This window comes from Thalia democratica, chromosome 2 (genome assembly GCF_965202585.1).
Source record: "Thalia democratica chromosome 2, ktThaDemo2.hap1.1, whole genome shotgun sequence".
In the NCBI taxonomy this organism is placed as follows: Eukaryota; Metazoa; Chordata; class Thaliacea; order Salpida; family Salpidae; genus Thalia; species Thalia democratica.
In genome coordinates, this window is record NC_139166.1 from 50,365,532 (window position 1) to 50,379,443 (window position 13,912).

Here is a 13,912-nt window from a genome sequence, read left to right on the forward strand (position 1 = left end):
AATTCAAAAAGTAAAAATTAAACCCTTGTTACAATTTATTTTCAGAAAATTGTTTTTTATTTACTATATATAAAACATCTTTAAAAATTATTATGCCCTAGCAATGAAAGTGTTTTAATATTTTATTGAAAAAATCAAAACTACATTGCCATTTCTTTAAAAATTTCATAAACAAAAATAAAAGCGTCTGTATAAGTAGTTTTAAACATTAAAAATGTGTCTCAAGTAGTTTCTACTTTAACTTAGACATTTATATTTCAATAATAAAGTTGATCAAAAAGTAGTTTCTTTTACTTACTTACTTTATTTTAAGCTTAGATTTGCTTTTAATTATTAATCTTTTTTACTGCTTAAGCATTAAATTCTAATATTATAACTGAAATAGATAATAGAAATTGACAAATTTATTATAATAAGTATTTACATTGTTAATAATATTTAGTTACTTTTTTAACAAACAATTTTAAGCTCTTGCTTTTTTTTATACTATATTTTATTTATACGGTTTCTACTTAATTTTTTCAGTAGAAGATATGGTATGTAAAAAACTTTTATTGTGAACTATCTCTTTTAATAAACTTTTTTTTTTACTTTTGAATCTTATTATACCTACATAATAATTTTTTAATATTTTCAAGTTTTGAATATTTTATGAGAATTTTTTTAAAGAATTTTATATAATTTATTAAAATATGCTATTTTGGTAATTACATCAACTTAATGTACAAGTCATGATATAACTATACTTTTTTTTTATTCATGTTTAATTCATAAAAACAATTTTTTTATTCATGAGTATTTTACAAGGAATCATTATTTTATAGGTTGTCTTAGTAATTTTTTATAAATATTATACATACTTAAAAAAGTTTTAGAAATTTTTATGGCTATATTATGAAAATTTAAGCATTTTTAAACTAAGAGTAAATATATGAACAATAGAAGCTGCCGAAACAAAATACTACAATTATTAAATGTAGTTATTTTATATGTAGTTAAAAACACTTGTAGCTACTTATATTCATCAAAAGTAGTTAAAAATTTTAACCATTACACTGCAAAACTGATTGAACCCATTTAAGTTTAACAGATGAAGTAAATAAAGTAAGTCAACACTTTTATTTTTAAGTTAAATATTATGTTTATTGAACGACAAAAAACGCTCAAAACACTTGGTCCTATGATTTGGTACACGAAGAACCTTTTGGTTATCGAGTCGCACACCACGGATACCTTCTAACGTTTTGTGTAGGACAGTTACGCAAAAATAATAAAAACTGTTTTGTCAAAAGTTAATTAAAGTTTACATTTTTGTTTAAATTTTTTATTTATGTTTCAGGGGCGTGTTTTGACTGTTCACCTTTTTCTGTGCCCGGTGTTCCCTAAAAAAGAACAAAAAGATTAAAAAAATTTTAAATGACTTGCTAATAATGTTGTTCAATCGGAGTCTTTTCATATGTTAGTAGATTTAATTGTGTTTTCAGCTAAATTGAGAAATAATGAATTTTAAATATACACAATTCAAAGATTATAAGTTTCATAAGTAGATTCTGCAGCATAAAAAGTCAGCCGAGAGATTTTAGACTAAAATTTCACTTTGATGTCATATCAAATTCATAATTTAAAGTTTAATATTTTCAAATGAAAACCACAGTCTTTTCTCCTAAAAGCACCACACCATTTTATCCTTTGTTATTGTGTTTTCTACTAAAATAACCAGTTAAAACGCAAAACTACTAAATAATAAGTAAGCAGAAGTAAAAATTATAACCCAAACTACCTTTTTAAAAAAACGCAATTTAATAAAAGTATGATCAATATTTTCATATTTTTTTATTTATTAAAAGTAAAGTAATTAATTATGTATACAAGTTAAATTTTAAGGTACAAGGAGATACAAGATCGATAAAAATCTTTATGGGTTAAATGTAAATTTATGTATACTAAATAAATACTCAAGACATCCTACTTTAACAAATATGTTTAGTTTTTAAGGTGAAAGTTATTGTTTTGGGGAATAGTTATTTGTAATCTTTATTGGCTTTCAACATGTTTGTATTAGGCTTAAAGATGGTTATTAAAGAACAAAATCTACTAGGTACGTAGTGCCGATTAGTTGGCAGATAACTAGTCAATGCATGTTTAGCCTCTTGTTAACTTAAACAATCAAATAAATATATTTAAATCATATAATTTTGTAACTTTTAAATATTTTGTAGTCGACACAACAAAACAAACTAATATTGTTTTATATCAAGATGTTGAAATAAATTAATATTTTAAGCTTTTATCAACAACTTCTAAATAATATTTGCACAAGTGTAAAGGCTAGAATAAACTAGAATAAATATTAATTGCTGCATGTTAGTTTCTCAATGCTTTTTTGATCAAAAAAAAAAGTTAGTAATTTTTATTTTTGAAGTACTTGGAAAATACTAAAGATTTTTAACTGTACCACATAGTCAGATACTTACCTAAAGCTAGTTATTTTTGTATACAATTATATTTACTGTAATAACAGCTTTATAAAACTATTAAATTAGACTATTAAGTTAATTTATTCTACAACTGTACTAGAAAGTTTAAAAGTTTTTTTTTAAGCTGTTCAAATTATCTATTTAAATTTTTCAAGTTTACATTTTGATAACATCAAACTTATAAAATAAATTTTACAGACAAAAAACTTAATTGTTTAAAAACATCCTTAGTCACTAAAAACTTTTTAAACCCTGTTTTAAATCGCTTGTTAAAGAAGTCTAAACTGATTTTTTTTATTAATCCTGAAAAAATAGAGTAAACCACGTTTAAAAAAAACAAATTATTCTATTTCCATTTTGCCTATGTACAAAAAGTCAATTTTTTATTAGTAAAATAAAAACTATAAAATTATATTTTTACAGCCTTTATCATTCCGAACTCAAATCGGTTTCTTAAACTTTTTACACAAAAGCACAAAATAGTGAACAATTAAAAGTACTGTTGATAAATTATAATAGTTACGACTGATTATAGAAAAAGGCAATACGGAAGTGCTTGAAAAACGTGTATTTTTAAATTACTTATTTCACCTCAAATTAATTTCATGATTGATAAAATTACGTTGTAAAACTTTTGTTTATCAACAACGGTTTAAAATGCAGCTTATTATTACATTTTTAGCTCTAAGCTTACTGCAGTTAAGTGAAAGTAAAGTGAGTTTTAAAACTATAGTAGAATGTTGTTAACTTTATGTTTTAATTACTGTCAATTGTAGAAAGCAAAAGTCAAAAGAGAGTTTAAAGTCGAAGTTGAACCACCAAACAAACTGTGGATACTTGACAACATTTTAAAGAGGAAAGAACTCTGTTCGCTAAAAGAGTATTACCATCCGAGGATAACTGTGCAGCCCAGTATTAAAATCAACTTTGAACCTTGGGTCAGTTTTAAGTTTAATAGTTAACTAAAAAGTACTAATTAACAATGCAGTTTTCTTTCAGAACGACAAGTGTTATGGAAATGCAAAATTTTACCAAGACCTCGACATGGAAACCGTGCGGAAGTTCAATTTTCTCAAAAGAATCAAAAACAACCTTGAAGAGCTCCTAGACTTTAATGTGTGCATATTTATTCATTATTTAGTATTTTGAAAAACCTCACATATGTTTTTTTTAAACATTAAGTGAAGCTACTTAATATTAAAAGTGCTTTAATTGACTGAAGTAAAAGTATACTATTCGACTCGTTTTTAAAGCTTAGTAGATGCATTTTTATAATGCTAAATTAACAATGTTTTGTTAATATAACTTTTGCGAATGTTCTTCACAAATACTTTTTGTTCTTCAAATTGCTAAAACTTTAGCATAAATTTAAAATAGGTAGGCTTTGACAAGGCAAGGATAGAGTATATCAGAATGGGTGACCAACTACCAATAACAAGACGTTTTTATGAAAACAAAAATAATTCTTACATATTGTCTATCTTTTTAGAAGACGTTTGGCGTATGAACAGTTATGGCGAGGTTAGTGAAATTTTAATTCTTAGTATTAATTTAAAGCTAGAATAAAAAGGTCGTTGTATCAATTCCTTTAAGTTGTAATTAACAAAAGATTCTGGTTTTTATGAATTTTGTTTAAGCTATTATATTACTGCATTGTATTTTTTTTTTACTTTCATCACTGAGACTTGATAAAAAGTTTTCAAATAAAACTATTTCGATATCTTTTAAATACATTGAAGTGATTAGATACATCTTTATACAAATTACATCAATGTGGAAAAAATAATATTGTATACAGTACAATACTTGAAATAACGACTTTTACTTAAATTTACAAAATATATCAAATCTTTATCTTCAGCCTTCTTAGACTCCACACATCTTTCCACAGGCTTCTTTCTACCACGAACAGCAAGTCGTCGATTCGCTCAATAAGAAGGTCAGTCGATTGGAACTGGCGCAATCTGTGACGCCGAAAGCGTTGCGGGGGATTTTGTGGTCCTCCCACCTCCACGTGCTGTTCCGCCCTCCCTGCGTCAACCACTTTCAAACAATGCAGCTGCTGCATGTGTGGGTCTCACCGAAAGAAAAAGGTTATTTTTACTTGTTACGTTGTACGCAAAGTGTAAAAACTGGTAACCAAAAGAAGGATCGCTTTCACTCCAGTTTATGTCTTCTACTAGTTATAAAGACTAAGGTATTATTTATACTAGAACTTTTTTTAAGTTAAAGAAACACAAATAAATAGTTTATATATATGTTTCTGTTAAAAAACAAACAAAGGCTTTTACATTGTTTGTGTTTGTAGAAAATAGATCAAATTATTCCAAAACACGCAATAAATGTTGAAAGATTTGTTAAGATATTTGTTTGTTCAAAGACAAGAACCCAACAAACTTGGTTATTGTAAATCTGTAAAGCATTAAATATCCTAAGACCTTAAAATCATAAAAAAAAGAGTTTAAAACATTTTTTTTGTTAAAAATGTTACGGGACGTTGGGTAGTTTTTTCTTGATATTGCGTTAAAAAATAGTTGGTTTTGGCAGACATCACTAAACTATTTTGGTTTATACTTTACTATATAGAATTTTACTTAGAGATTACTGTTAACTTTCACGTTCATCAATTTTTGAGATAGAAACGAACATATAACAAACTATATTTGAAATAACAGCCAACACTTTACAAAATTCTGAATTAATAGCTTTTTGTTTGTTTAATGGTATAGTTTTTTTTTTTTGTTGATTTTGATCTAAAGTCAAGTGAATAAAAAATTCCTGCATTTTCCAGCTTACAAAAAGCTAACACCTTCATTCATTAAAACGGAAGAACCTTACCAACGTTTCTCCAGTTTTCCGAACTTACAAATACAAACCACAAGTAAAGCCCAAAAAAGAACTCACCGGTTCTTTGAAAATAAGGAAAATCATAAAAAGTATGTTTTATTCGACGTTTTAAATTAACTGTATTTAATTTTTATCAACGCCAGCTGTTTAAAAGACGGGTCGGCATTTGAAAACAGCTTTTTTTTTTTCTTTGCAGGCATGTCGATGTTTACGATGACTACTTCGACGAAGGAGAACTGTCTTCAATTTTCAAACATTTGCAGAAAAACAGCAATTTTGGTCATTCTGGTCATGACATGGCACCGCTGGAAGACCACGACAATGTTCAGTGGATTTCTATGTTCAAGGTATATTTTAACTATGCATTAAAAATTTAAGTAACTAAATTACACTTAAATAAACAAACACATTAAACAAGTAAATTACGCTTAAACAAGTACAGACGAAAAGCCAACCACTTTTTGAAGGTTGAAGACTTTGTGAAGACGAGCTTGTGGAATAGGTACCAGGAATTTTTCATTCAGATGTCCAACGAAACCGGTTGGTATCCTTACGACATCGCCCTGAACGTGCTCACTCAGGCGGACTCGTCCCGGATCCACCCTGATTCGGATCCGCATGAGGTTCTTGATTACTGCGTTTTATTGTTAGCTTGTCTTTTAGTTGAACAGTTAATAAGTTTAGATGATGTTTTTATTATTTAATTTCAGTTATGTCGTGAAAATCTTTTACTTGCTTTCTTATTTGTTTTATTTAAGAACTACTTACAATGAATGGCTCATAAAAAAAAAATTTGAATTATGCCAGGAAATACCATCCACTTTTAAGGTCAAATTTCTTAAACATAAAAAAATATTTTATAAGTTCAATAACAATTTTTTTTTTTACTTAATACTTGATATTGAAAAATTTGCATTTTATTAAGCAGCACCCATATCGTGATTAAATACGAAAACTTTAAATTTAGAAGTCCTAAAACGTAAAATGCTAAATTTATTTAAATGATTAGAAAAACTTCGGTATCAAAATCTACCCTTATAAACGATAAACGTTTCCTGAGAAATAAAAAATTAACTAACTATTTGAGCTTTTTTCAATAGCTTTTGAAAAGTTTTCAAAGTGAAGTTTGTAAAACTTACTCTTGTTGTATACCACAACTTTTTATTAATTGCTAAATTACAGTTCTATAGAGTTTAATTGACACTAGAGTTTTCTGGAAAATTATAAGATTATAATTTTTTATTTACTTTATAATTTCAACTTTACCTTACTCAATATGCATGTATGCAAGTTGCAAAAATTCTATTATAAATACAAACTTTAAAAGTGTTACTAAAACTCAGTATCAAAAGGTTGAATACACGGCGATTCTCTATCTGAACAAGTTCAGTGACACTTCCTGCAGCTCAATCGTTTTTCACAAACAATCAAAGAACAACAAGTCTTTGTTGAAGAACCTCGAAGGAGGGGAATCCTTCGACGTGGTTGCTTCCGTGTACCCGAAATACGGAAGATTGGTGGGATTCGTCAGTGAGTTTGCACCAAATTACTATTTTATATTGCACACTGAACAAAACAGTTCAAAGTCATAGCAGTTGTTTTTGCGTTGTTATATTCATGTTGCACTTTAAATATTGAAAAATAAAATTGAATACATCAAATTTATATGAGTAGTTCACCTTTTCAAGATGGTTAGTAATTGCTTCATTTCTTTCAACAGACAATATCGAGCATTCAGCCCAGCCGCCTTGTGATCCGAACGAAGTCCGGTATTCTTTTGTGGTGAAAGTCGCCAGAAACAAGAGACTCGCTCTCATAAAGATGATTTACGAGACTTCTGAGTCACTGATGCGCACGAATTTTTACAAGCAACACAAAAAGTAATGAAACTTTAAATATCTTAATGTATCTACTTTCAAGTGTTTCTTTAAAAAACAAGTCAATATTTAATATATTGTTACTAATAACTACATATACAAATACATAGTTTAAACATTGACGGTATGGTTGTTTTGAATTTTTTTAATTAAACACTACTGTACAAACTTTAGCATAAAAATACACTTCAAAAGATAAACTAATATATAAGATAAAATATATAAGAGTTACAATAAATGAAACGGGTGATAGTTAATAAACTACATACTACTTATAAACTTAAACAACTTAAAAGTTGTTAAATAATACAACTTAATAACTTGCATAAAAAAGTTTTACATTATTATGTTAAGAGTTTAGAAGGAGACGTAGAATTAATTTTTAGATTTATAAATTTAAAAGCAGCAATAAAATAGCTTAAATATTGTTTATTAAATGCAAAAATCAGTAAAGCTGCATTATATTTTAGTTTGATACAAGAACTACAAACTACCAAGCATTATGTTGAATCTCAATCAAGTATAAGCAATAAGCAACTAGAAGAAATTTTGAAGCAAGCCAGACTGATATCTGTAAACTCTGAAGTAAAAAATAAAGTTAAAATGTTTGAATCGCTCACTTCTTAAGATACTTTGTCATTCGTTGTTTTGTTTTGTATTGTATATTTGTTTAACTCACTTTTTTTTTGTTAGAGACTTTAAAACATTCATCAAACTGGAGTATAACAAAAACATTTATAAATAAATATATATATGCATACAAGTTTTTTAAATGTTATTGTTTTATAAGTCAATATTCTAAATTGTGACTAAATATTATTTACGTCGTTTCTTAAACTTTACTAAGTACGTATTTAGAAATTATAACAGTAAAATTCTTAAAAAATTAATGTAAACTCAAAAAAAAACTTTGTCTAATATTTATAAAGAAAAAATTAAACTTATATTTGTTTTTTACCTGTTTTTGTAATAAAATGTTTAGCTGTTCTAGAGTTTTTTCAGTTAGATGCTTTAGTCCTAGTTTTGGTTGTATTAAACATAATTGATATCTATTTTTATTCTTACTTCGTTCATTTAACAACGATCTATACTTATAAAACAGTTTTACGTATTACATATTTCTGCTAAAATTTTAATTCCTGTCAACGGTTTACTTAACTTGTCAAAGTCAAACTTTTATAAGAAAAAAAAAACTTGCTCTTCTTATTTACTAATTGTAATGCCAGAGGAAATTTTATGACTTTTTTAAAACAAGTTATATTTTTTTATTCTAGTTTATTTTCAAAAAGCAACAACGTTTCTTTAAATGGTATTTTTTTAAATTCGACAAACATTACAAAACACTAGTAAAACTTAATTACTAATGTTCATTAAATAGATAAATGATTCACTTTATAGTTAAAATTATTTAATTCTATAATCTAACACAAAAATTCAATTATATGAATTCTAAGATAGATGATTTTTTTAGAGAAAACTTGTTTTGTTTTTTTCTCTCAGATTTTTAATTTTCTCTAAATTTCAATTTTGTTATAAACTTTGTCGTTATCTCAATTCATTTTAAATGCTATAACAAAAATGTAAATCTGTAATTGCATTTTCAGACACAACTATGTAAGAAATTAAACAAATCTTCAAGCATAATTTTTAATAAACTATAAAAATTTATACTGAAACAATAACTAATTACGAAAGGTTCGAATAAAGATGAATTGAAACAAAACTTCTTTTTTATGAAAAAATTTAACTATTAGATTATTAGAAGTACTCATTTGCTTTATTTTTTCTGGCTTATTTTGTCTTTTCAAAACATAATAAAACAAATGTTTATGCACTGCTTTGGTTTATTACCTGGTTTCGGTGAGCGTTAGCTGACCTTGTCAAATAAATTCAAAACAGTAAATAACATTTAGACATTGGCAGTAATGTGAATCTGAACTCATTGATGCGTAAAAACATAAAGGTTAACATTAATTATTCAAATTTTAATGAAAAATGCATAATTAGGTGAACTTAAAATTGGTGTTAGTTAACAAAAATGAAAAAGTTTTAAAAAAAACTAAATGCAATATAAACGAAAACACAACAAATTCTTAACAAAATTCTTAAACAAAAAAACTAACAGATGATTTAAATGCAAAAAATATTTAAATTATTAGGTTTTAGATTCATTCCAATAAAATAATAAAAATTTGTTCCTGTGTCTGCATGAACTCTTTACTTCTGATCTTTTATTAATACAACTTTTATCTACTTGAAGGATCATTAGTGCTTCTTTCAAGCACAACCTGCACGTTTCTACTCTGGGTCTTGATTTATATTCTTTTTCTAGTATTGTCCAAGTGAATTCAAAATTTTTATTTTCGTTCTTCAATTTTTGCATGTATTTTGATATGCAGTTGCTTGTTTGTATTGCATATAATTTCTATCTTCTGGATTGCTATTCATTTTTGTTCTGTGGGTTGCCACTCTTTTTTTAAACTGGTTGGCGCTTAGACCAATATATGATTTAGTTGCATTGTCAGTTTTTACTGTGGCCTGTTATATGACATTTTTTGCTCTACAGTTACCGCCTTTCAAAGGACATTTCTCTTTGTTTCTACAGTTACATGCTTCATCTTCATTATTCTTGTTGCAATTTGTGAGCTTCTTGTTATGATTCTTTATGATTGTCTCAATGTTTGGTAAACAGCTGTAACTTAATTTGATGTTGTTCTTGTTCAAGTATTTTTTGAATTTACTGTCTACTCCAAATTATTTGTTTATTATTTGGAGAAATTTCTTGCCAATGTTTGTTTTAATGGATCTGCAGTATGGTGGATTAAACCATATTATTTTTCTTTTTCTTTTTCTAGGCCGTTTCTTTCCATCATCTTCACCTTTGAGCTTTATTTTGTAATTGTAGCCACTTAACTTTATTGCGTCATTGTAATCTTTACTTATTTCATTGAATAGGTTTTCATTGCTAGAATTTTTGGAAAGTCTTTCTTCTATAATTTTAGGAATTTGCTTCAGTATTGCTGGAGGGTGGCTGGACTTTGAATTAATATATATGATTTTGCTGTTCTTTTTTCTATATGGTTGGAATGTTTGGTTTTATAGATTGAAGCTTAGGTCTAGATAGTTAATTTTACGTGAAGGATTTTCGATATCTAATTTTATTCCCATGTCTTTTGATATGCTGTGCATAGATTTTCTAATTTTCTCTATATCAACATTACTTTTGTTTTTTTTTCTATGACGATTAAACCATCGTCGCGGTACAGTCCTGTTGTTAGATTTGGGAGCGCATTCTTGAGTTTATGTAGTATATAGAGATCTACTAGCTCACATATTTCCGCTCCATGCTTTCCTCCCATGGTGATGTCGAAAAGTTCATTCTCTTCTGTGTTACTTTTTCTTTTTACCCAAAATTCTTCTTTATTATACAATACTGATTTAGATGCGTTTAAGATAATCTTTATTTCTTGTTCGCTTACTTTTGTACTTTCGTTTGCGAAAGCTAAAGCTTTACTTAGTAATTTTTCTGATATAGATAGGTAAAATTCCACAATGTCAAACTTTATGAACTTGTATTTGTATTTTCTAAGTTTTATGTACCAGTTTAGAACTTCTTGAGAACTTCGCCATTGGAGGTATTTGGTTGATTTTCTTAAGACAGTGTTGATTCTGTCAATTATATATTTGCTAATTTGACCTATGTCTGAATAGCTAGGATTTATTAATCTTGTTTTGGAATTGCTGGCGAAATCCTTTTTGTGGTCTTTTAGCAGCGTCATATAGCATTGTTGTTTAGGTAAGTAGTTTACTAATTTCATTTCAAGTTTAAGATTTGTTACTATCTCTTTGGCTTCTTTGTTTATCTCATTCGTAATTGTTTTGTCACTTTTTTTATATGATTTTCTAATTGATTTTAGTAATAGGCTGTCGTATTCTAATTTAGGAACCTTGTAGTAGTTGTTTGTCTTGTCGGCTGGTACTATTAGGCTTTTGGTCTTGCCTATTTTTCTTAAGTCTTTTTTAAGTTCTTGTTGGAAATTGTCTTTAGATTTTCTAAATTTAACTTGATTAATCAAATCGAACATTTCATTTCAAAATTCCTGAGTTCTTCAGGCTGCTTTGGTGTAAATTTTGATTTGAAACCATATGTTTCTTTGTTTTCTATCATGTCTGTTCTATCTTCATCATTGGTGCAGAAGTAGAGTTTAATTCTAATTCGTCTACAGAAACTTCTAATTTTTTCCATTAACTTTATTTTGTATTCTGTCTTATTGCATAAAGGAATGTTCTTAGTTGAATAGTTAAAGTTCAGCTTCTCATATGCTGCCATTGTTACTTTGTGTCAATTGAAGGTGTAAATTGAAGGTTTCAAAACATAAATAAATTCTGTTTCTATGGCTAACTGAAATTGAGCAAACGCCATTTTCTATATTTTTGAGTAAGAAGATATTGTCTCCTTCATCGCCAGATTTAATTTAAATCGATATTTTTGTGTGGTTTATGTTGAAATCAAGAACATTTTCTGCTTCTCATCCAAGTATTGATGCTTTAAGCTTCTTTTCCGAAAAATTTGTAAAATCCATCAGAGAACACTGCGTGCTCCTCTAATATTTTAAGAAAAAGAATTAGTCTCTTTATCAAACAGTAGGAATATTAATATTGAAAAAATATATTCTTAGTCAACAAGTTGTATTTATCAATAATATTTAATATCTATTTCGTGGTTTTTTTGCAAATAACTTGTTTTTGAACTAGTTCGAGGACTTTTGTCTACCCTATGTATATGTTGATATTTGTAAAAATTTAACAGGTAATTTTTTTGTTTTTTTAAGCACCCAGATTTCAGCATTTAACTTTTTATTTAATTATAAAAATTTATAAGAAATTAATACATCGGACTTTAATTTTTATGCTAATCAATGTTTTTCGTGCACCAGGACCTAGAAAAAAATATTTTGAGCGTTAGTGAAGATTTATTTAAACTTTGCGATTTTAGGTTCTTTTTGTACCTCATTCATTAAAACTAGACACAAGAGTATCTAAAATAAAAGAAATCAAATGATTTACAAAAAAATTATTAATGGTAATTCTGCTGCTTAGTACAAAAAGTTACAGCTCTGGTAGAAAAAGACAAAAAAAATTATCCTGAATACCATTTGAAAACGGCTAAAAGTACAAATAATAATAGGTATGTATAAGCGTCCCTATACTTTTTGAGTATAAAGAAATCAAAGTTGAAAAAATTATGTTTTATAACTAATAAAGACTTTGAGTTAGTTTTTTACCGGATCTAAACGCTAAATCTGGCTATAACTTGCCAATATTTGGATCAAACCAAAAATTTGTTTGAATAATACGTTTGGGCCGGGCTGGATTTGATAAATGGTCCTATCTGGTTCTGGATCCAAAAGTTTAATCTAAATTTACGTTCAGTAATGAAATGTTCCACATTTTTTAATTGTTGAATATACCAAATATTTGCTTTTTTTAGGTACAGTTTTTTTTTTACTTTAGCTGATCATTTCTACAGAATATTACTATTAATTATTATCGATTATATGTATTTAAGTGTAACCTTTATTCTGTAATTGGAATAGGCAAATTTGAAGTTTTTTTTAACTCAGGCTAGTTACCATTTTTATAAGAAACTCAGGCTAGTTTAGAAATTTTTCTAAATTTCAGGTTAACTTTTTTGAACTTACAATATTTTTTTAGTTTCAAAAATATGTTTTAATCTTCTAATCTGAAGTCAGCTTGTTATAAATAAAATATTTAGATATTCAAAGTTGATTAACATTTTTTGGTTTTTACTACTTTTTACGTTTAGCAACTCTGATATAAATATAATTTTATCGAGTTTTAATTGCAAAACGTTTTAATGACTTATCTAGAAACAACTTTTGTAGCCTTTATTAACTCCAATTAGGGTCTGACTTTATTTGTTCAAGGATCACCAAAAATCAACAAGGAATTTGACTTTTTTAAATATCTTGTTGTGTTGTTTTTTTGTTTCAATATATTTCTTAAACATAGATAATTAACTACTTGGTATCAGAAAATAAAAAGTCTTACATTTAAATTAAATAAAAAATATTTATTTAATAGTACATATTTAGAATTTATGTACATTTAAGTAACAAAAAACAGAAATAATTGTACATTTATCTAGCTCAGGGGTAGGCAAACTGCGGTGCGCATTCAAAACTTTGTTTCAAATAACTTTAATATAATTTTGTTACCAAAAAATTTTTTGAAATTTTAGTATTACCTTAAGAAGATAATCTAGTCTTTTTTGTTTTGTTCAAAAAATATAGTGAAATATATGTTTTTTTAAGCATATTAAAATTGTTCCTTTACCTATCTGTCGACCCCTAATCTAACTCTTTCTTATAGGCTTTTTTAATTTACTTAAAAACTAAAAAACTTCTTATATATTTTAACATAAAATATTTTAAATTCTCTGTATGTTACTTTACAAAAATGACTTTAGGGGCAAAAATATTTGTTTAAATGATAACAAAGCATTTTTAAATCCTAGTTATTCAGTGGTATTTATTTTATTCGGTCGATCAAAAAAATATCATTTCAATTAGATTAACATAAGTGTGTGGTAAACTAGCTCAATAATTATTTTGTATGCTGATCTTAATAAAAATGTTATAAAATATAGTTTAAGAATTTAAAAACAACTTTTTAAACTTTCTAGACACA

The 13,912-nt window shown here is 26.8% G+C and overlaps 1 protein-coding gene across 1 annotated transcript; it reads left to right on the plus strand.

Moving 5' to 3' along the window:
* Positions 1-3,121: 3,121 nt before the first annotated feature.
* LOC145828662 (uncharacterized) lies at positions 3,122-7,828 on the plus strand. The gene is made up of 11 exons (XM_082936417.1): positions 3,122-3,191; positions 3,254-3,415; positions 3,477-3,593; positions 3,855-3,998; positions 4,369-4,570; positions 5,269-5,413; positions 5,521-5,671; positions 5,792-5,947; positions 6,677-6,854; positions 7,045-7,204; positions 7,672-7,828. Exons 1-11 carry the CDS (start codon positions 3,135-3,137, stop codon positions 7,826-7,828), a joined length of 1,629 nt encoding a protein of 542 aa, XP_082792543.1. The 5' UTR covers positions 3,122-3,134.
* The last annotated feature ends 6,084 nt before the right edge of the window (positions 7,829-13,912 follow it).

Bases quoted from the DNA above. Each gene is read 5' to 3' on its own strand.
- LOC145828662 (XM_082936417.1), top strand. From the start codon at position 3,135: ATGCAGCTTATTATTACATTTTTAGCTCTAAGCTTACTGCAGTTAAGT. The intron at 3,416-3,476 runs GTCAGTTTTAAG...GTTTTCTTTCAG, and splicing joins AAATCAACTTTGAACCTTGG to AACGACAAGTGTTATGGAAA. The intron at 6,855-7,044 runs GTGAGTTTGCAC...TTCTTTCAACAG, and splicing joins AAGATTGGTGGGATTCGTCA to ACAATATCGAGCATTCAGCC.